The sequence below is a fragment of the Cydia fagiglandana genome, chromosome 17 (genome assembly GCF_963556715.1).
Source record: "Cydia fagiglandana chromosome 17, ilCydFagi1.1, whole genome shotgun sequence".
Lineage (NCBI taxonomy): Eukaryota > Metazoa > Arthropoda > Insecta > Lepidoptera > Tortricidae > Cydia > Cydia fagiglandana.
The window spans coordinates 12,089,773-12,113,585 of record NC_085948.1 but is presented as its reverse complement, the minus strand read 5'-3'; the positions used below and the strand labels follow the sequence as shown (position 1 = coordinate 12,113,585).

General features: G+C 39.7%; 2 protein-coding genes across 3 annotated transcripts in view; one reads left to right on the top strand and one right to left on the bottom strand.

Annotated features, from left to right (window-relative positions):
* Positions 1-14,790, bottom strand: part of LOC134672528 (polypeptide N-acetylgalactosaminyltransferase 5) — an 83,960-nt gene extending 69,170 nt beyond the window's left edge. For both annotated transcript variants that reach the window (XM_063530470.1, XM_063530471.1), the window contains exon 1: positions 14,655-14,790. The gene's annotated coding sequence lies outside the window, so the exon portion shown is untranslated. The remainder of the gene's footprint in view (positions 1-14,654) is intronic.
* A 6,031-nt stretch (positions 14,791-20,821) lies between these two features.
* On the top strand, positions 20,822-23,321 carry LOC134672497 (solute carrier family 41 member 1-like). The gene has a single exon (XM_063530437.1). It carries the CDS (start codon positions 21,090-21,092, stop codon positions 22,398-22,400), a length of 1,311 nt encoding a protein of 436 aa, XP_063386507.1. The 5' UTR covers positions 20,822-21,089; the 3' UTR covers positions 22,401-23,321.
* The last annotated feature ends 492 nt before the right edge of the window (positions 23,322-23,813 follow it).

Sequence of the window (23,813 nt, the reverse complement as noted above, 5' to 3'; positions counted from 1 at the left end):
CACTATCACTGTTTAGTTAGAACAACATGAACCTCATAGAACCCTCTTTCAAGTGCTATTGAAAGAGGCGGCTATACAGGGCCTGGGGCCTAGGGCGGCGAATAGTTATTTACGATACAAGTGCGGAAAAGAGGAAATTCGAACGAGTGGCGATAAATTAAAACACGACCGAAGGGAGTGTTTTAAATCCACACGATTTGCAAATTACCTATTCGCACGTGTATCGTACAACGTTTTACAGTACATGGCCCTTTAAGCTTTTGACATACGCACGAAAAGTGCTATTTTACGCACTAGTGCGGGAAAATAGGACCATAATTATATACTTTAAATGATATTTTTATTATTAATTTGTATAAATGAATGTCATTAGTCATTGCCTACATTAAATGTACTTAATCTATGCTTCCATAAATATATTTACTATCATTATCAATATATTACAAGACGTTGCACATATGTCGTTGTTTCACTTATATGCACACCAATATAGCCTAATATAACTGGAAAGCCTGGCAGGCTAATCTTTTAACACGTTGGCTGCCATGAACATTGAACATCACCGTTGGGATCACGTAATCTTCTCTGTGTGCCCATGAGCATCACCAGTGGAATCGAAAGCTCGTTACCTCTTTATTGACCTCAGTAATAAATGTATAGTCAGATGCTGGGATCACTAAATTTGTAAGGGGCGTGGGAGATACACTTTAGGTGAAGGATGGTGGGCAGCCAATGTGTTTAATACTTCGTTTATTTTTGGTAGGCTTAATTTTGCTGCCCTTTTTAGGGTACTTACCGTAGGGAACTACTACGTTAAAAAAAACCTATGCTAAAATAAAAGGTAAAAAAACCTATTTCTATCTAAAGAGTTTGTATAGGTGTAACTGGGTCACAGCTGAATTCTTATAATGCAAACCGAAGGGCTATATGCAAGAGTACCTACTCGTATGGAATATCAAACACCTTACGACAAAGACCATAATAACTGTCTACCAAACTTGTGTCTTTAGAGAATACTCTTGTAGGGGGCCGAAACCTGGACGTCGTAAGCTAATCAGGAACGAAGACTTAATTAACACCTTCCACGTGCGCTGCCTTCGGAGTAGGTAGGTATGGTATACTAAACATAACATGGAAAGACAGGGTTACTGGTTACCAACGAAAGTGCGCTGGAGTTTGCTAAGCTTCCTAGTATCACCGCGCTTATAATCTGAGACCGCGCTACTCAAACAGAGACGTTTGCGGCGGCTAGGGCATGTTTAACGAATGGACAGTGCTATTAGGCAAGTGCAACGTAAGACGTCATTACTCCGCTTTAAAGACTGCGTAAAGCGTAATATGATTGCGTTTAACAATAAAGCACTGCAACTCATGGAAAGACCTAGCAACACACCGCGTTGAGTGGAAGAACACCTTTTAAGAGGTCGCGTAACCAATGTTAGGTCCTGGTTTCAAGACTTGGCCCGAAAACGAGCAATAAGACATATATGTGCGATGAGGGTCGCCTTAATGCGAACCAGGTATGTTGCGGATGCAGATTTTTTATGACATCCGCGGATGCGGATATTTAAAGCCTCACATCCGCGGATGCGGATGCGGATGTCAAGATTTGGTACTCAAAAAACGTCAAATGTTACATATTTAGTATTTTTTATTTAAAAAAAACGAACCGTTTAGTATTTGAACAAGAATATAGGTGACGTTCCACGGCAAAAGGTACCTTATGGCGGCTGGCGCTTACGTCGCATGGCGCCGCAATAATATTGGAGCGGCGTTAATAATAGCGTAAGCGCCAACCGCCATAAGGTACCTTTACCTGTGGGACGTCGCATAGGCGTGTTTTATTTAATAAACAATAACTTGGCCGGTTTTTCGGGATCTAGACGATTTCGTTATATATAATGACGAAATTACCTAAAGGCCCCAGTACACAGTGAAGGATGTGCCATGCCACACCCTGGCCATTGTGTACAGGGGGCTATGCTATGGTATGCAATGGCGGACGACTGCCGTCAGTTGTATCAGCCGTGGTGAGCAATCGGGGAGTTGTCGGTTTTTTGGCACACTTCAAAGGAATCGTGGCGTACCGTGGCCTGTGGTGTTCACACAGTCGCCATCGTTTGTTTAGTTTCTTGAATTTTTGACCGCTTGATTCAATGTTAATAGCACAAAATGTCATCATTGTGGAGCAATGAAGAGACTTATCAGTTTATTATAGATTTATATGAATCAGAGCCTGCAATTTTTTTTTTTTTTGATGCACCATTGTGTGAACACCTACGTGATATAGGCCTACTGTTGCGCATTGCAAAGCATGGCTTGGCATGGACCATCCTTGACCACTGTGTACTGGAGCCGTTACACTTACGCCAGCGGTTTTTTTACCTTTTATTTTAGCATAGGTTTTTTTTAACGTAGTAGTTCCCTACGGTAAGTACCCTAAAAAGGGCAGCAAAATTAAGCCTACCAAAAATAAACGAAGTATTAAACACATTGGCTGCCCACCATCCTTCACCTAAAGTGTATCTCTAATACGTTCCTGTTACCTACTTGGTCGACATCCGCATCATGCGGATGCTCCGCATCGATTTTATGCGAATGCGGATGTTGAAAATAATGCGGATGTTCCGCGGATGCGGATGCGAATATTCGCAACATCCCTGGTGCGGACCCTCGTATTACTTGACAGAAATGTGGACGATTATGCCGTTCAAAAATTGTGTCATATATATATATAGCCACGAGCGGTCCTGTCGCTAGATCACAGATGCTGCTTAATTATTTTAACCATCTGTAAATATATAAAAGGCCTGATGATGATGCTTTACGCGGCCATTGCCAAGATGAGGGGGGCGAAGTGCACCTGCCGTGTTAATGCGTCGTTTAATTGTACATAAGCCCGAAGTACGGTAAAACCTAGGATTTACCGGAAAACCCCAAGTTTTACCGATGCTGATCGGTAAAAGCCCGAAATGTCAATCAATAATACCGGTAAATCAAAGAAAAATCCGGTAAATTGAGGGCCGCAAGAACCGTTACGGGTTTGTATTTGTAACGTCATAGAAGCGTCGGTTCCGCCAGCATCGTTGTTTAATCTCTCTCCTCACACAAAACTAGTGTCCGACCGAAGGTTGGAGTCTGTGCTCAACTACTTATCCTGAAGCCTGAAGCACGGCTTTGACTCCACATGAAAGTTCCCCTCACGGGGGCACTTCAGACTTTTAGGCCCAGGTGAAGATCGATACCCAGCCTTGCGATATTGTCAACAAAAAATTTGGGGCTCGCTGCGCTCGCGTTTTTGGCTGTTTTGGTTGACCCTGTATCTACATGTTAGCTTGACTGGTGAATGAATAGAGTTAGACCAAGAAAATTCTGCAATGATTTTGATAGCATTATAAGCAGTGCAGTGCAACTAGTGCAAATGTTATTTATACGTCATAATTTCATAGAAGTTTTGACGTTTAATAATAGTCCGGTGGCCGGCTGCATGAAACAAACCTCATCAAAAAATAGAATATACCTACCCTGTAGAGGTACCTGACATTTAGTAGCTTCCAACGCACTTGGTCGGCCTAGGCTTAACCTGGCAGATTTTGTACAAATGGCAAAAACGTTGGACAAAAATTCATCAAAAAAAACCTCATCGAAAAATAGAATGAAACTTTTATGGTAGGATACCTGACCTTGAGGACAGTAAAAAAAAAGTGGTCGGCCTCACCTTAGCCTGGCAGTTTTTGCAGTCCGACCAGATTTATTGGGTCACGTGAGAGCTACAATTTACCTCATCGAAAAATAGAATGAAACAAACGGATTATTATAGCTAAAATAAGCCTGTTGACGTATGTTTTGGTCGGCCTCACCTTAACCTGGCAGTTTTTGCAGTCCGACCAAATTTATTAAAAAATCATCAAAAAAATTTCATCGAAAAATCGTATGAAACTTGTATGGTACGATAGCTGCCTCAAAAGGACAGTAAAAAAAAAGTGGTCGGCCAAATCCTGTGTTGGCAGGTTCCTGTGTCCGACCAATTTTGTGGTACCACGTGAGAGCTACAATTTACCTCATCGAAAAATAGAATGAAACGAACGGATTATAATAGCTAAAATAAGCCTGTTAACGTATGTCTTGGTCGGCCTCACCTTAACCTGGCAGTTTTTGCAGTCCGACCAAAATTATAAAAAAATCATCAAAAATTTTTTATCGAAAAATCGTATGAAACTTGTATGGTACTATAGCTGCCTTTGAGGACAGTAAAAAAAAAGTGGTCGGCCAAATCCTGTGTTGGCAGGTTCCTGTGTCCGACCAATTTTGTGGTACCACGTGAGAGCTACAATTTACCTCATCGAAAAATAGAATGAAACAAACGGATTATAATAGCTAAAATAAACCTGTTGACGTATGGCTTGTTACGGATGGCTTTCACAAATTCAATGTGGCGGTGTGCGGCAGAATCCACTTGCATCAAATTTGATGCCACACATTGTGACTGGACATTAAGAGATGAAATGTATAAGATAAAATGGTTTGAAGGGCACATAACGCCTTTGCGAGTCGAAGAAATAACAAGATGATTATGATTAACAGTAATTATTAACAATAAAAGGGTTATTTCCACTAGTTCCCACCTTTTACCAGTGGTAACTACTGAGAAAAAAAAATCCTAGTAGTTACCACCAACTCGGTTTGGTGGTACCTACTGGGAATTTTTATTCCCAGTAGTTACCACTGGTAAAAGGTGGGAATTTTTTTTCTACTAACCGAGCTTCGAAGGAGAAATGCTACAGTTGATGGAAAAAAGGCTGATTTGATACAAAGATAATCACTTAATATATGTGAGGTTATCTTGTGTATTTTACCATTTATTAAAATTTTGGAAGGCTCACGTGCAGTTTTTCCTGTTATATTACAAGTGTTCGATTGAAAACTAAGCTTTGGTGTATACCTAGATCACCTGCATGTACAAGAAGGCGTTTCATATACGCCCGCCCATCAGATAGGTACACAAAGTCATGATGCGTATGGAATACAGCATGTGTAGCCAAGCCATTATGCCCTAAATTATGTACTACTTCGTTAAAACTTAGCTTACCTGTGTATTTACTCTTTCCAAAATATTTATCTTCCTTAAATTGCAGCCTACACAAACGGTCTTTGTCATTTGCCTTAGTTTTTGGTACTCAAAGCTTTTTCTCACCGATTTATGCATATCGGGTCCTTGGGAAAAAAGGGAGATCCTATAGGTATATTTCCACAATTTGTCGCACACTATTGCAGTATTGTGGAGAAAAAAAAACATACAACCGCATTGATAACCTCTTCCTTTGGGATTTGGAAGTCGGTTAAAAAAGGAGAATGTTTACAATTTATTGGAAACAATGTATGTGATTTGACAGTGACAGCAACTCCACTATGGAGGCGCCACCTGGCGTGATAAAATGTCAGTTATGCCTCCTCATTCTATCTGTAGTGGAAAAGTAGGATCCCACCAAAAACATTCTGTAAAAAACTAGCCAAGTCTCGATGGAGCTGCTTGTTTATCTCTAAAAAGTAGTGAAATCTAGACAAAGTCGTGCCAAGTCTAAGGTTCCTTACTGCGATTTCTTTATTATTATAGTTAATGTTGTGTGACTTGGCCGTTGAAGGGTACACAAGGGTACAAAACCAGGTGCTCCATGACACCATTGCACCAATCTGTCGCCAGAACCGCTACCCATTGACGATGGAAAATTGCCACTTGGAAAACGTTGATTCAATAACCAGTCAATTGTAGGCTTGATAAAGCTGCGTATTTCAATAATGCTTATGTATGGGCGAGCCTGAAACAAACACTTCTTTTTGGTGCAATGGCAGATTGGTGCAATGGTGTCATGGAGCACCTGGTTTTGTACCCTTGTGTACCCTTCAACGGCCAAGTCACACAACATTAACTATAATAATAAAGAAATCGCAGTAAGGAACCTTAGACTTGGCACGACTTTGTCTAGATTTCACTACTTTTTAGAGATAAACAAGCAGCTCCATCGAGACTTGGCTAGTTTTTTACAGAATGTTTTTGGTGGGATTTCACTTCTTTTTGTAGAAACGTGGGCATATTGATTTATTTTATTAGATTTTTTTATTTAACACATTATTATTCTTTTTAGGAGTAGTTTTTTTATTATTACAAATCTTTCTTTTCTTTTTTTCCGGTTCTGATTCTTGTACTGTAGCAACAGTTTTTCGTATTGCCCATTCATTAAATCTAATAATTAAATAATAATCAGTAATCCGTCACTAATCATCATATAATGACTTGGCAATCGCACATAATGCTTTACTCGTACCGTACTCGTAAATATGTGTAATGCTCAAACTGCAATTAGCGCTAGCGTTATGTTCAATTAGAATTATTTTTAATAGGTGATGATGATCCTTTTGTCATTATGCAGCCGTGCGATGGCCAAGTCATTATACGTATTACAAATTAAAGATATCTTATTGATACGGTTTTAACACCCCCTGGCACTGATTAAAATAACCGACTTGGCTTCACATTACATCTCAAAACTTTTTTGGAGTAAAAGCGTTGCGAGACTTGCACCTTTTTACATGTAATGTTTTTGATGGGATCTCATCTCTTTTTGTAGGCAGTCCTTCTTTTCGGGTACTCATACCCATACTATGTATACACATATCATAACTAAACATATCTTCATTCATACTCACATCGTACATCGTAGTGTACCTTTACTTTACTTTACCTACTATTTGTAGGAACTGCAACAGTAACTTTGTAATATCATATATTTATATGGGATTACAAACTTACTTATGCAGTTCTTAGATCTTTAAAACGTGACTGATATTGCAATATTTTTAGGTTTTCCCTTTATGTGGCCATTAAACCCTTACTCTGTACCAAATTTCAGCTCTCTGAGTTTATGGGAAGTACTAGTTCTATTCTGATGATCATGAGTGAGTTTCATAAATGCGAAACTTTGCTTTCGCTTAACTTCGGAACTAAATGACCTACAGACTTGAAATTTTGGATTTTAAGTATGTGATTATAGCTTACTGGATGACCAAAATTTCTGCGTTCTGGTCTTATCCAGAGGTTCTCAAATAGGGGCCTGAAAATGCGGCGAAATGGTTCCAGTAAAGGATGGTACGGCAGTGTTTGCTTCGCGCTCGACTTGGCGGGGGCACTGCCGTGCCCCCCGATATACGATTCAAAACTTGTCAAAAATCGATGAAAACCTTTTTATTTTTGACATCTGTGAGACATCATCTCAACGTAAGTGTTACTCTGAAACCACGTCGGTAGTTAGAAAACGTTATTTAGATATTAAGTAGATAGATTTATGAATAAAATTTGAACTGAATGTTTTCTTTTTTTTTAAAGCCCTCTAAGACCTCCATGGACTCATTTACTTATGACTTTTTTCAGTTAGCATTATTAAGTGAAGTTCAAGCTGCGAAGAAACCATATTTTCAATAAAGAAATTATTATTCTTTATAAATGTGGTCGGACTGCAAAAACTGCCCGGCTAAGGTGAGGCCGACTAAGCCATAAGTCAACAGGCTTATTTTAGCTATTATAATCCGTTTGTTTCATTCTATTTTTCGATGAGGTAAATTGTAGCTCTTACGTGGTACCACAAAATTGGTCGGACACATTAACCTGCCAACACAGGATTTGGCCGACCACTTTTTTTTTTACTGTCCTAATAGGCAGCTATCGTACTATACAAGTCTGCAGCGGATTTGATAGCCCACGCAGTGAAAGTGTTATTTTAAACGTCAAACTTCTATGAAATTATGACGTTTAAATGACACTTGCACTGCGTGGGCTATCAAATCCGCTGCAGACTTTTTTTGGTCCGACTCTATGAATTTTACACGCTTTGGAATGAAAATTGTCGAGTTACGAATTTTTTTCAAAAAAATGTATGGTGCAGAAACAAGAAATCATTATTAAGTACCTACTCAAGAACCGCAAAACAAACCGTAATATTCTCGCAGATGGTTATACTACGAATTATTTGTGATTTTTTGGCATATTACATATATCCGTCACGGGTGCAGCTTTTTAAAAAAAAACATTAATTGTTTCTATGGAAAAAGCACGAAAACCAAAGTCAACTGTTGTGAGATATAGATGGTCAAGCAAATCTTGTCAGTAAAAAAAGGCGCGAATTTTCTATGAGACGATATCCCTTCGCGCCTACATTTTTCAAATTTGCCGCGTTTTTCTACTGACAAGATCTGCTTGACCAAGTATATTTTGATTTTTTGTACCGGCTAAATACATTTTGTTTGAAAAAAAATCATAACTAGTATTTTCGACTCAAATCGTCTGAAACTTACAACTTAGCATAAACATACTGGACAAGACCCATTTCAGTCAAAAAAAATCTTAATATATAAATTATCTTGACTTTGGTTTTTGTGCTTTTCCCATAGAAACAATTAATGATTTAAAAAAAAGCCGCACCCGTGACGGATATAATAATATGTAGTATGCCAAAAAATCACAAATAATTCGTAGTATAACCACCTGCGAAGATATTACGGTTTGTTTTGTTTCTTGACTAAGTAATAATGATTTTTTGTTCCTGCTCCATACATTTTTTTGAAGTGAAAACTTCTTTAGCGGCGCTGAGCACTTTTTGAGGTGGGGAAAAAATGATAAACTCGATACAGCGTAACACATAACGCGTAACGACGACGACGACGGCTGACGTCATGTGTCACGCACAATGTTATTCACCAAAGAACTTTAGTCATAACCAGGTCATAACGTATCATAATCAGGTGAATTATTTAAAACTGGAACTTTTATATTATTTAAGCAATAAAGCTCAATGTTCTAATCTTGTACGGGCTGAAATACGAGAATCTCAGTTACATTCTAACTTTATTCAAATATAATTCAATAAAGCTGCATCTTGATAAAATCGCTAATAAAAGTGAAAACTCAGAATATCATGACCAAATATATTTAGATGCGAGGTCTGCAAGGTAACTTTACAATTTCTATTCGAATTTTAAACTATTAACGCTACAAATTTAAGCTCACTAGCCAGCAATTTCGGAACTAAAGTTTTTCAATAGTAAGGAGGATGGGTCAATTATACATAGGTAGTGCTGCAGACATTTTGGACTAGTCATTGAGTTTTCACTTCTGTCGGCACTCCAGGAGTGCATCCCGATTTTTTTTTTTTATTCGTAACTCTCATTCCACAACTTTCATACCTAATCGTCTAAAATTCATAGGTTACTATAACAATGCCTAGCAAAACCGATTTCAATCAAGAAAACATAAAAATAACTTCGGTTTCTATGTCAATGACAGCCTATAATTTCAGCCCACAGTGTGGCGTCAGTCCTCACAAATTGGTATTCAACCGTCCGCACCTCATTTTATCGGTAATATCGGTCAATATCGGCGGTTGAATTCGGCGAACCAAGTTGGTGTTTGCATCCGCACCTCCTGATTCGATTGGGCAATTTAATCAGATTGGCGAAAAATTTACTAGTCAGGATCTGGTCAGGATACGCCTTTAGCCCCCATTCCCACGGGCGCTTTTACAACGCGCGTTAAAAAAGCGTTTGAATGACACCAATAGATACATGTGTATTTATTCACACGACAGCGGTGGCGCTAAATAATTTAGCTGTGTGATAAAATTTATCACGCGTTGTTAGATTTTCGACTTACCTAAGCCTTGGTCATTAAATCGAATTTAGAGTGCGGACAGATTCAAGCGCTTTTTAACGCGCGTTGAAAAAGCTCTCGTGCGAATGGGGGCTTAGAGTCCGTCGTTGCGACCGGCTGTAACGACCGATTTGTAAAAATGCATCGTTAAGCCCGCTCCACACTCGTGCGCGAATCGCGGCGCGAAGCCGAGTCTGGAGTCGATTTCGCATATCAGCGAACTAGACTCCACACTCGCGTTCGCGGCTTCGCCCGCGATTCACGCGCATAGTCTGGAGGGCGCTTTACATTAGGTCCGTGTTCTATGTATAAGCCCCTTTAGCAATCACCGCTACTTGATTGGCTACTAGGCTAATCAAATTAAAATTTTTCAGTTATGACATTTATAATGGGACCAACTTCGTAATCACTTAAGCTTTTTTGGCCGTTTCATACATTTTGATCGAGTGGATGTCGACGTTTTCTATGGGAAGGCCAATATTTTTTTTGGGATTTCGGGGTTGGTCCGATAGAAAAAGTTGTTCAGTATGACCCAGTATGACGGGCGTAAGCCATAATGCTATGTTGGGGGCTGCAATAGTGTCCTGGCTGCTCCTTCGTCGGATGCTATTGCAGCTTGTACGAAAGGCTTTAGTATATAGAATAAGTTAGTTGTAAGAATGTATAAATTTGTAGTTTCTTATGGAGCGACATGTTCACCTCAGTGACAAGCTCTAAAAATAAATAGAAAAAAAAAGTATGACGGGCGGCTATACTAATCTGTAGACACATATTATTAATCTGTGAGCTAGTTCAGCTAATATTTCACGTGCATCTGTTATTTGTGCACGCTTTTTGGAAATAATTATATCTCTGGCGTCAACAATCGGAATTTTTTTTTTGAGTTGAGGGATTGCGATGTTGAGGCTTGATTTTTGATCTGAAAGAAATTCAATCAAGATTAATTTTATCATGAGCAATCCAAGCTATAGTCCGTTTTTTTTAGCATTAGAAAGAACTTCGCAGAAGTAAGCTTCTGGTTCCAAATCCGGCACTTTCAGCGGTAATAATTTGAAGTAAATTATATGTATTGACCATGCTACATTAGATAATTCAATAATTATTAACAATTAAAGAGCCCGATAAAGACTGCACGCTTGCTTCTGTGGAGTTCTTTCTAATGCTAAAAAAAACGAACTATATTCAATAGCAATACACAACAGTATAAGCAAGTTACCTTTTATTTTAATTCCGTCGTATTTGTATGATATCCTTTAAACTCTTGTCAATTAAAGGCATATCCAGATTAGTCAATTTTTCGCCAATCTGATTCAATTGCCCGATCGAATCAGGAGGTGCGGACGCAAATACCAATTTGGCTCACCGAATTCAACCACCGATAATGACCGATAATGACCGATATTACCGATAAAATGAGGTGCGGACGCAAGAATACCAATTTGTGAGGTTAGTATTTTCGTTCTGGGGCATTTATTCAATTTCATCATCATCATCGTCATCTCAGCCATAAGACGTCCACTGCTGAACATAGGCCTCCCCCTTTTTTGGGGGGTGAATGCCATAATCGCCACGCTTGGCAAGCGGGTTGGCGATCGCAGTCGAGTACACCGAATTTGAGGGACGCTGCTGCCTGTCCACCGGTGGTCTTGGACGTGGTTTAAGGACATACCCGTTTATTCAATTAAGAGGGCTCTAATATCACCATAAATCTAAAATTGGAGATTGACGCCAATTTCATTACTGATCAAATCGACCGATTCGATCAGTCCCGAAGGAATAAGGAAGTCTTCGTTAAATAATACAAAAAGAGAGTGTGTAACTCAGAAACTTAGGTCAGATCCAACGGTCTACTTCTGTTAAAAACTATTAATAAGAATTCTCTGTAAAGGCTTCGTCACACAGGCGCGTTTTAAACTAAAGCCCCTCATTCACACTCCTACCTTGTCGTCCGCCTCGCAGGATTACGGTGTAAGATATAGCTCACACACCATCCTACTTTGTAGTCCGCCTCACAGGACTACGGAGCAAGAAATAGCTTACACACGGTACTAAGGGCCTACCGCGAACCACGTTGGACGTGCTAGGCAGCACCCCTGCCCTGTCACACTTACGTACGAATTTACACGCGCGACGGAGGGGCAACACGTCGAACGTGGTTTGCGGTAGGCCCTCTGTTTTGCCGTCCATCACCAGTACTATGGCATCCTACTTGAGTTTGTAGGACGGCTCGTAGTCCGCAACCCCCATACACGATCCTACCCAACGAGGCGGATTACGAGCAAGGCCTGTTCACTTCCTAAGAAAGTTATGTCCCCAAATAATTGCGCATGTGTGCGCTTGAAGCTTCTATGTGTGCGTTGGCCTCCGAGAAAAAGTTGCGAGTAATAAAAATAAAAACATTTTTCTACAGCAACATTGCTCCCAACTCTGATTTAAATTATCACGAATTTTATTATACATAATTAATCATAAAACGGGACTTAAAACGCTTAAAACTTAATTACACGCGATTAAGTTTTATAATGAATATTTGCTTCCAACTGTCTTTATCAATATTCATAAAATATATGGAGGGTAGGTACGTCTACCCACCATAATAAAAAAAAAATTGTCAATGACTTTGTCCAACTGCTGTGGTTAAAGTTCATAACGAAAATTTTATTTATTCAATCTTTAAATAATAAATACAACGTAGCGGTACAACCACTTAAGACTGTAAGTCTGTACCTACATAGATTACAGCAATGCACATAGAAAATGTGCTAAATGCGGAGCAACGGCTGTTGAAGCAGCCAGAGTGAAATTTATACAGCTTTAGTGGGTTCAGAAGGAACCGAGTCATAACGCATCTGGAGAGCGTATTAATTAACCGTGAAGAAATGTATGAATGAATACAAGTTAGAAATCTGTGTAAAATGCCGTGTGTAAAGTGTAGTGTATCTGTGTGTAAAGTGTAATAGGTAGGCATGCCTAATGTTATTTTTATAATACTGAAAACTTTGTGAATGCGCTTTATTAATGTCTATTTTTATTAAGTTGTCAGGGTTTAATTTTCAGTGTATATTTCTATATGTAAAACATAATACAATGTTATAAACATAAATATGCCTTTTATTTAAATCAATAGATAATACCACAAACAAGGGGTAATATTTGCATCTTTCATATATTTCGTGATATGAAGATAACAAATATGTTTATCAACATAATTACTATATACCTATAATACCAATACCCGCCAGGCTAAACCGGTTGTCAACTTTAGTTCCATTGGTACACATCGAGGGCGCCAGTAGTATAAACGTATAAACGGTTGGGGACATTTTTTTGTATGGAGTTACCGTTCTTCTCCTAGTGAGTATTATATTCTTTGATTACGAGGCGAACTACAAGGTAGAGTGTGAATGGGGGGCTTAACAGACTATCGCACCGCACCGTGACCTTGGAGTGTCGCACCCATAAGTGAGAGCGAGAAACGTATATCTCTTTTCTTTGTTAGTAGAAAAAGGCGGCAAATTGGAAAAATGTAGGCGCGAAGGGATATCGTCCCATAGAAAATTTTAATTTCACGCCTTTTTTTACTGACAAGATTTGCTTGACCACCTATAGCTACTTTACATATAAAACGCACACGCCCCGCTCGCGCGCCACCCGTAAAACGCGCCTGTGTGACGAAGACTTAATTATAGTTCGTCAAACATATGTATCTCTGGTCAAACCAATTTGACAGTCAGTAAGCCCCCATTCGCACGACAGCTTTTTCAACGCGCGTTAAAAAAGCGCTTGAATCTGGTCGCACTCTAAATTCGACTTAACGACCAAAGCTTAAAGTCTAAAATCCAACAACACTGAATAAAAGCGTCACCGTTGTCGTGTGAATACATAAATGGTTATCCATTTGTGTCATTCAAACGCTTTTTTTAACGCGCGTTGAAAAAGCTGTCGTGCGAACGGGGCCTAAGAACCAGGAAAACTATACTCATTTAAAGTAGCTAACACACTATCGCACCGCACCGCGACCCTGGTGCGTCGCACTCATGAATGAGAGCGAGAAACATCTTTTTCTCGCCCTCACTTACCGGTGCGAAGGGTCGCGGTGCGTGCAAATTGCAGGCACCTTTCTCTGTCATTCTATTCTAATTATAGCTGGTTTTGCAAATCTTATCAATAAAAAAAGGCGCGAAATTCAAATTTTCTATGGGAAGAGATCCCTACGCGCCTAAATTTTTCAAATTTGCCGCCTTTTTCTACTGACCAGATCTGCTTGACCAAGTATACATTTCATGGATCGAACAATTGTTTCCGTCTGGAAAGCCCCCTCCACACTCGTGCGCGAATTGCGGCGCGAAGCCGCGAACGCAAGTGTGGCGTCGATGTTCGCAGACAGCGAAATCGACTCCACACTCGCGTTCGCGGCTTCGCCCGCGATTCACGCGCATAGTCTGGAGCGGGCTGAAGAAAAATATATCTCTTTCTCGCTCTTACTTATGGGCGCGACGCACCAAGATCGCGGTGCGGTGCGATAATATGTTAGCTACTTAACCTTACCATTATCTGCTTATTTTTTGCGCATGGCAACATTACTGAATCGTAAACTTAAAAATCGTCGCCCCATCCCTAGAATATCACTCTATGTGTCAAATATTTATAGTCTGTGGTGTGGAGCGAAAAGTGGACGCCAATTATTGGGCTGTACATTCTTGGGTTGAGCAATCCCGGGTCGAACATTATCGGTACGGGCCAATAATATGCGACCAATATTCGGCGTCCACTAAATGGATTCGTATTATTGGGTCGTGTATTATTGGGTTGAGCGTTATCAGGGTGTACAAGCTCGGTCCGTGCCAATAATACGAAGCCACTCTTTGAACAGGGCAGTAGTGTACAACCCAATAATACGCATCCAAAAAAGTGGACGCCTATTATTGGGCTGTACATTATTTGGTCGTGTATTAACCGGACTCGCGGTAATGAGCGGTCGACAATCGAAAACGTAGACGTCACGTCAAAAGTCAAACCAAACTTTCTACCTCGCGTCATCTCGTCGTGTTGGTGGCCGTGCAGGTATACCAACTGAATAAATAAAATGTAGGGGAAAAGAATTGCTACCATAGTCACCATAACTACTGTAATTTACAAACTTATTAATTTGTAATATATTTGTAATCTTCTAACAATATTTTGCTTATCATCGTATAGTTTTTTTGTTTGGCTGAACAAGATGTGTATATGCGTATTCAAAAAAAAAAACAATGATACGTTCGGATACTAAATGTTACTCAGTTTAAGATTATTCATAATTAAATTACATTGTTTCCGGCTTTCACCTGCATATTTCTACTATAAATTATAATGTACGGAACTCTAAAATATGTCTAAAACCATACTCATCCATAGATATAGGTTCATTAAAGTATGCCAACATTTTAAAATCTAGTCAATAATATTTTTTTTTTTCGAGTTATTTCTGTATTCCTTATTTATTTATAAGGCAGATACAAACGTTAAAAATAAACTAACTTATCTATAAAATAAACCTAAATTAAAACTAAAAACTAAAACTAAATAAAATAAAATATAATTAAAAAATGTCTAGGAAATTGGGCCCCTTTGGCATGGTGCCGAGGACGCTGGCAGCATTTCCTCGCTGTATTGCTAAGCTAATACGTTGAGCGAGAAAGCTGCCAGCTCTTCGGTCACCAGTGAAGTCTTTAAGCCTTTTTGTGAGCTCTTTAAAAAGCTGTACAGCATTAGGACCCCACGGGCCAAGGGTCTCAACCCCAAATGGCATAAAAATATACTCGGGGCCGAGACCCCTGTACTTCTGGGATTTTAGCTTTTCGGCCGCTTTAGCCGCCGCACCTGCTTGGTTACTGGTTCCCGTCAGGTGGGAAGGGGCCAGAGTGTCTACGCAGGTAGCGTCCCACACTAGCACCCTTCCCAAACCCCAAGGAACCAGGGACATGCCGTCCGGTCTCTTGCCGTCGTCTCTCGCTATGCCAGTTGGCTCCAGTAGAGCTGGCACATTGACGTATGCAAGAGACCGGCGGATTATGTCATTCAGTGCGGCGTGTCTTGAGAGGCGGCCAGCACTTTTTTGGCAGGATAGCCCGTGGTGTCCTAATTCGTCGACTTCACTGCCGCAGGGGCACCTGTGTGGAGCACAAACGCGGACTCCAAGCCGAAGACAGGTCGCGATGCGGAGAGTGTCCGGCGTGAGGAAGGTTCCGGTGTTCGGTGAAGGATAAGCCCGGAGCCAATCACCGGACTCCCTCGACGCCGAAGCCAGTAGTCTGGCCCGTTCGCGGCCTGTGCTACGGCTTAGGAGGGAATTCACTGAAATTTGGCACATAATGTCATCCCAGCTCCTTTGGCAATTTGGAAGAGTCGGGAAATCCTTGTTCGGGCAAGCACTTGACCAAGCTATCTTGGCTTCGTCCGCAGTCTCATAGTTTGAGGGGAGTCCCCGTAGGATTTTACCTATGAGACTTGCGGAGCTGTGGACTGAAGACAAAAAAGCTGGCAAGGATACACTAGAAATTTTTCTGATCCCTAGCCCACCATGACGGATGGGTAGGGATGCTTGGGTCCAGGAATGGTCGCTGAGCTGAATGTTGAGAATGGATTCCAAAGTAGACTTAAGAGTGCTATTAAATTTCGGGGTTGAGCGAGTTTAGGTATTTTACGCGCTGCGGCAGGCCGTGCGAGCTCAGTATTCCGATCCCTTCTACCACACTCGCACTACAATGATGGATTAAACATTCTTGATCCTTCGCGAAGCATATTGAAATCAACCATAACAACACTAACTGTACTTAACTTATAAAGTCCTAAAACTGTTATTTGGTAAGTACGAAAATACTAAATTCAGTGCAAATGTACATAGGGGCTGTTCATAAATTACGTCATCTATTTTTGACCCCCCCATCCCTCAAATCATCCAAAAATCATGCTTCGGATGACTCTGTTTCCTCCTACGTCATGCTACCATCATCCGATGTCCAGACCCCCCCCCCCTCCTCCCATTTGAAACGACGTCATTTATGAATAGCCCCATACTCGTACTTATGAACGTATATTACTCGACAGAAATTATAGGTACTCGCTTATTTACAAGAAACAAGTTACAAGAAACTGAAGATACACAGGGTCTGATGATGGAGCTGGAAGGTGGCCACGGGTACCAGTCTATCATGTAACTAAACCACTTCGCGTTTGGGCTCGTTTGAATCGTCTCAACAAGATCTTTGACACAAGACAGTACTCAGGGTCTGATGATGGAGCTGGAAGTTGGTTACCGGTACCAATCAACCATGCAACTAAACCACTTCATGTTTAGGCTCGTTTGACTAGTCTCAACAAGATCTTTGACACTAGGTGATACTCAGAGTCTGATGATGGAGCCGGAAGGTGGTCACCGGTACCAATGAACCATGCAACTAAACCACTTCATGTTTAGGCTCGTTTGATTAGTCTCAGCAAGATCTTTGACACTAGGTGATACTCAGAGTCTGATGATGGAGCTGGAAGGTGGTCACCGGTACCAATCAACCATGCAACTAAACCACTTCGTGTTTAGGCTCGTTTGATTCGTCTCAACAAGATCTTTGACACTAGGTGATAAACCAAACACGAAGCCCAAACACGAAGTGGTTCAGTTATGTGATAGACTGGTACCCGTCGCCACTTTCGAGCTCCATCATCAGACCCTGAGTAGTATCTTGTATCAAAGATCTTGTCGCGACGAATCAAACGAGCCCAAACACGAAGTGGTTCAGTTACATGATAGGAGTGTTGGCAAAAAATCAATTCGAATTGACGATTGACGAAACTAATTCTAAATCTACTGATTGAAGATTGACGATTACTAATCGTTAATTCGAATTGATCGGTCAATCCTCAATCGTCAATTCGGATTGACGATTATACTTTGTATGTACCTACCTAATGTCCTTTTTATTTAGGCCATTTTTGTGAAACTGACCAAATGCGTTCAAAAGCGGTGTCTGAGTTTACCAAAGGTTCCGAAACCTGTTTCCGACGGCTATATGAAGGATGTCCTTTTTGGAACATTTGCGGGACTTTCCTTGAAATTAACCGATAGCGTTCAAAATCGATATCTGAGGTGCCCAAAGGTGTCGAAACTTGTTTCCGAGAGAAATATTGAGAGATGTCCTTTTTTGGGACATTTCTAGAAATTACCCGATTGCGTTTAAAATCGATATCTGAGGTAAACAGAGGTTTCTAAACATTTTTTCAAGTGCAATATTGAAAGGTGTCCTGTTTTGGGACATTTTAGTGACATTCTTTGAAAGTGACTGATTGCATTCAAAATCGATATCTGAGGTGCAAAATATCGTCTCAACGGCAATTTAGATTCTACACTTTAGCCGCGTACTTACTTTACTACCTGCATTACGCCACCCTGCTGAAAAAAGGTCATTTCTCGGTATTGCCGTCAGAAACATGTTTCGAAACCTTTGGGCACCTCAGATATCGATATTGAACGCAATCGGTTAATTGGAAGAAATGTCCCATAAATGTCCAGAAAAAAAAGGAAACTCCGTCTGTATTGCCGTCGGAAACATGTTACGGAACCTTTGGAAATCTCAGATATCGTTTTAAAGTGCCAACGATCAATTTAAAAAAATGTCCCGAAATGGAAGGGACATCCTTCAATACTGACGTCAGAAACATTTTTCGGGACCTATGGTCGACATCGATTACGAATATGAACGTAATTGGCCAATTTCGAAAAATGTCCCTAAAAGGAACATCAGTCAATACTGACATCAGGAACATGTTTTCGAACCTCTGGGAACCTCAGATATCGACTTTAAAAGTCCAGTAAGTAAGTCCCTAAAAAGGACACCTTTGAAAACTAATCTTAGGGAAGGGAAAGGGACCCTAGGTTAATCTAGATTGAGAATTGATTTAATCCGAATTGAGGATTGATGCGTTAATTCAAATTGATTCAATGAGATTAACGCGTCAATCAGAATTAAATCAATTCGAATTGATCAATTCGGATTGACGCGTCAATTCGATTGATCAATCCGGATTGATTTAGTTCAGATTGATGCCAACACTGCATGATAGACAGGTACCCGTCGCCACCTTCGAGCTCCATCATCAGATCCTGAGTACTATCTTGTGTCAAAGATCTTGTTGAGATGAATAAAACGTGCCTAAACACCAAGTGGTTCAGTTACATGATATACTGGTACCCGTGGCCGCCTTTCAGCTCCATAATCAAACCTTGTGTATCTTCAGTGTCAAAGATCTTGTTGAGACTAATCAAACGAGCCCAAACATGAAGTGGTTTAGTTGCATGGTTGATTGGTACCGGTGACCACCTTCCGGCTCCATCATCAGACTCTGAGTACTATCTTGTGTCAAAGATCTTGTTGAGACGAATAAAACGAGCCTAAACACGAAGTGGTTTAGTTGCATGGTTGATTGGTACCGGTGACCACCTTTCGGCTCCATCATCAGACCCTGAGTACTATCTTGTGTCAAAGATCTTGTTGAGATGAATAAAACGAGCCTAAACACGAAGTGGTTTAGTTGCATGGTTGATTGGTACCGGTGACCACCTTGCGGCTCCATCATCAGACCCTGAGTACTATCTTGTGTCAAATATCTTGTTGAGACGAATAAAACGAGCCTAAACACGAAGTGGTTTAGTTGCATGGTTGATTGGTACCGGTGACCACCTTCCAGCTCCATCATCAGACCCTGAGTACTATCTTGTGTCAAAGATCTTGTTGAGACGAATAAAACGAGCCTAAACACGAAGTGGTTTAGTTGCATGGTTGACTGGTACTGGTGACCACCTTCCGGCTCCATCATCAGACCCTGAGTACTATCTTCAGTCAAAGATCTTGTTGAGCCGAATCAAACGTGCCCAAACACGAAGTGGTTTAGTTGCATGGTTGATTGGTACTTTGGTACCGGTGACCACCTTCCGGCTCCATCATCAGACCCTGAGTACTATCTTGTGTCAAAGATCTTGTTGAGATGAATAAAACGAGCCTAAACACAAAGTGGTTTAGTTGCATGGTTGATTGGTACCGGTGACCACTTTCCGGCTCCATCATCAGACCCTGAGTACTATCTTGAGTCAAATAAATACATATAGAATGTCAGGTCGTTTCAAATATTTTTAATCGTGTCCGGTAGTTTATTAAACTGTACCATTATTAATTATAATACTATAAAAACAGTGCTAGGATCAAAGTCTCTCGCTGCGGTTTACACGCGCACAGTATAGCGTTTTACACGGCGCCCGCCGCACACAATGATAAAAAACCTCGTCGTCGCCGTTGAAAATGTGCGGAGCCGACCGACACACGTCCTGCATGTACAAGCTCTGCCGCGGCACTGAGCTGGCGAGCGCGCGTCATCGGTAATATAGAGTAGTTTTCAAAAAATTGCCAAAAAATTATAGTAGAATTTCATAAACACTAATGTATACCAACAGTATAAGCAAACGTTGCAGATTGCTTGAGTATGAAAATGACTTCGATATTAAGTAGATGTTCGTAGAAATTGACACTTGTTTCGGAGAGAAAATTGAGTTCGTTTTACTTTGATTTTCTCTTTCTCAAAGGTATGTAGGAAAAATATCGTTTGATATGCCTAAAGTACAGGGTATTAGTAATACAAAATAGCCAGGTTTAGCAGAGTAAACTTCTCAACATTTCCAAATAAGAGCTTGCCGTTCAGTGCTCCACGGGGTTTTTTGGAAACGACCATCAGAAAAAAATTCATTACTAATTTAATAAGTCCTTTTTCTAATATTTACAACGATATTTAAAAAGATAAGAAGACGCTTTTACTGGAACAAGTACTCATTGTTTCTAATAATGAGCACAAAGTCCTGAATTTCGTGGACTAGTATCATCAATTTTGCATTATTTCGACTTTTCTTGTAAGAGCGCTCTTAATAAGGTCATCTAAAGGTAAAATAATATTTTCGAATTTCCAAATAGGGCTGCAGCGAATGGCGTATGTTAATTTAGGGACAAAAAGGCAGAATGTCAATAATATTATGTTTTGGATATGGAACGTACTGTGCTTGTGAATGTCAATGTCAGAGAGCGAGAGAGAGAGACGTCAACGTAATCTTTGTTTGCCACCATCCAAGATTATTTCGATTGTCGTCTGATAAAAAAATTCGAGAGGAACATTTATAAATTTGTTGTTCAGTAATCGCTAGCCAACAATAATACGAAGTTGTGAGATAAGTCAGTGCCAAGAAACGGCCCTAAAACAGTATGTGTTCAACTCCAATATGAATTTCATAACTTTGGCCTCAAGTTCAGAATTGTCATTGTAAATGTTTACGTGTCTTATTAGACCGGTATAATTAATATATATATTTGTAACGATGAACAGAGGCAAGAACAGTAATTCTAAAATGGCAAGAACCGAGACAACTGAAGAAACAAATGGGTACAAGCTTCTCAACAGTGAAAGTAAGCCTCCAGATATTAAACATGGAAAAGAGAATTCCTGGGTGGCGGGGGTGCAGATGTTTGTGTCTTTCTTGCTCGCCGGCTTCGGTATGGTCGCTGCAAGTCTTGTGCTTGATGTGGTGCAGCATTGGAAGGTGTTTGAGCAAGTATCTGAAGTGTATATACTAGTGCCTGCCCTCTTAGGGCTGAAAGGAAATTTAGAAATGACGTTGGCATCGCGTTTGTCTACTCACGCCCATTTAGGGCATCTGGACACAGAGCTGAGTGCATTAGTCGTAGGAAACTTGTGTTTGATACAATGTCAAGCTGTTCTGGTAGGATTTTTGGCAGCCATGGCTGCAATAGCAATGGGTTGGATACCAGATGGGCAGTTTGATATTCACCATGCCTTACTACTTGCAGCGTCAAGTGTTCTCACTGCTTCATTTGCCAGTTTTATCCTAGGCCTCATCATGATTGGTGTCATAGTTATTTCAAAGAAACTAAACATTAACCCAGACAATATTGCCACTCCAATTGCTGCTAGTCTAGGTGACCTGACAACCTTGGCACTGTTGTCATGGATTGCATCGCTGCTGTACTCAAATATTGGCACAAGTGTTGTACTGCCATCTATTATTATCACTGCTGGCGCAATTCTCGTGCCGGTCTGCGGTTACATTGCCTGGGATAATAAATTCACTAAACAAGCTTTAGATGAAGGGTGGGTGCCCGTTGTCTCTGCGATGGTTATCAGCAGTATTGGTGGTTTAATTTTAGACTACACAGTAGTTAACTATGAGGGTATTGCAGTATTTCAATTAGTTATTAATGGTATAGGTGGGAACATGGTAGCAGTGCATGCTTCTAGACTGTCGACTGTGTTACATACAGGAGACAAGCCCGGGCCTCTTGTTGGCAAAACAACAAAATTATTACTCTTGATGGTCATACCAGGACAGTTGATATTTATATACACTATAGGCTATTTAAAAGCTGGGCACACATCTATGACCCCTATATTTATCTTCATTTACATGTCCGCAGCCTTGCTGCAAGTTTTCCTCTTATTAGCTATTAGCCACCACATGGTTATATGGATGTGGACGATGGGAATGGATCCTGACAATTCCGCCATACCATATCTGACAGCACTGGGAGATCTGCTGGGCACAGCTTTGTTAGGTGTCGCTTTTCATATACTATATGCCATAGGAGATAAAGACAAAGATTTGGGAGATTAATGTATGTACTTGAGATATTTCAAGTGGTCTTTGTTCAGTTTCAGTTATCAATATTACTGAGGCATTTTGTTTTATCTAGTGCCATTCATAACTATATCATAGTCATCTTTTTTGACTGAGCACATATCTCAAATATATATTTGTATACAATATTATATACTAAGTGATAAATTTAAGTCGCTTTTATTTGGCTACAAAATAAGTAGTGCAAAAAATGTTACATTTTTACATGCCTATTCATAACTATTCATTGTTTAATTGTGTTCCAGTATGTAATAAAAAAAGTTATTCTTACTGCATAATGAAATCTAATTAACATTTTTAGATAATTATAAAAATATTAAGATAAACTTTGCATATTAACAAAGCAATTGTTACTTAAGTTTTACTCAGTACTTATGAATTTGCCAGTAACTTTGTTTTGTGTAATTGGGGATAGATTTAAACTATTTAAAGGTCAATAAGATAGCTGTCTTTGGTCCTGTTTCCTAATTGGATTACTGGACTTGTGTCACCTAATGGACAGATTTTTATACCTTTATTTTGCTTACTCCAACCCCATGCTTCAATTACTTAATTAAATATATACTTAAATTGTTTGTAAAAGTATTGTTACTTAATTTGCGTGTCATTAAAAATTTATGTGATTATTAAGTCAAAAATTGTGATTGTTATTCCTATTTATTAATATATTAGGTATTTTTAACATAAGGTTACAATTTGTTCGGACTATAAGGAAAATTATAAAGTAAATTGGTGCTACTGCCTGTTATTAAATAAGTTTACACTCTTCAATGTGACTACAATACATGTCATGTACTCTTTTGAATTGCCAAATTATTTTTGTATAAAGTAACTACTATGACAACAAAATACATGTCACACAAAACTATATTTACAATATATTTGATATCTAAATAAGCTTTTTGTTTTGTATGTGTTTTCAATTCCACCAGGAGATAATAATGTCAAAGATGACCAAGATAATAGCAATGTTTGTTTGAGTCACCTGCAACAATATGTTACAAAAGCTGCAAAAACATCTGGCACAATCTTCTTTGTAGGGCCATAAGAGCATGTCACATATTTCTGCGGCCTTCGAAGAGTAACGTATTATTGCAGGTGATTGTACCTTGGAAATTATTAATTTGATCGCTGCATCTGTCATCCTATTCTCTCTATTTAGAGTCCAGTCATAATTTCATACAAGATTGACATTTAAAATTAACTCTACTATTCTTTGCTAGCATTTTACACATATAGGTAAGTGTTAAAGCCGCCATTGTGTTAAAAAAATCATTGAAATACAGTGTAAAGTCCTCAATTTTTTTAAAGGGACTGCGCACTATGTGATTTTTTAAGTTTTTATTATATCAGGTTATGAAAAAAGCTAATTGATTAGTTGAAAGCTAA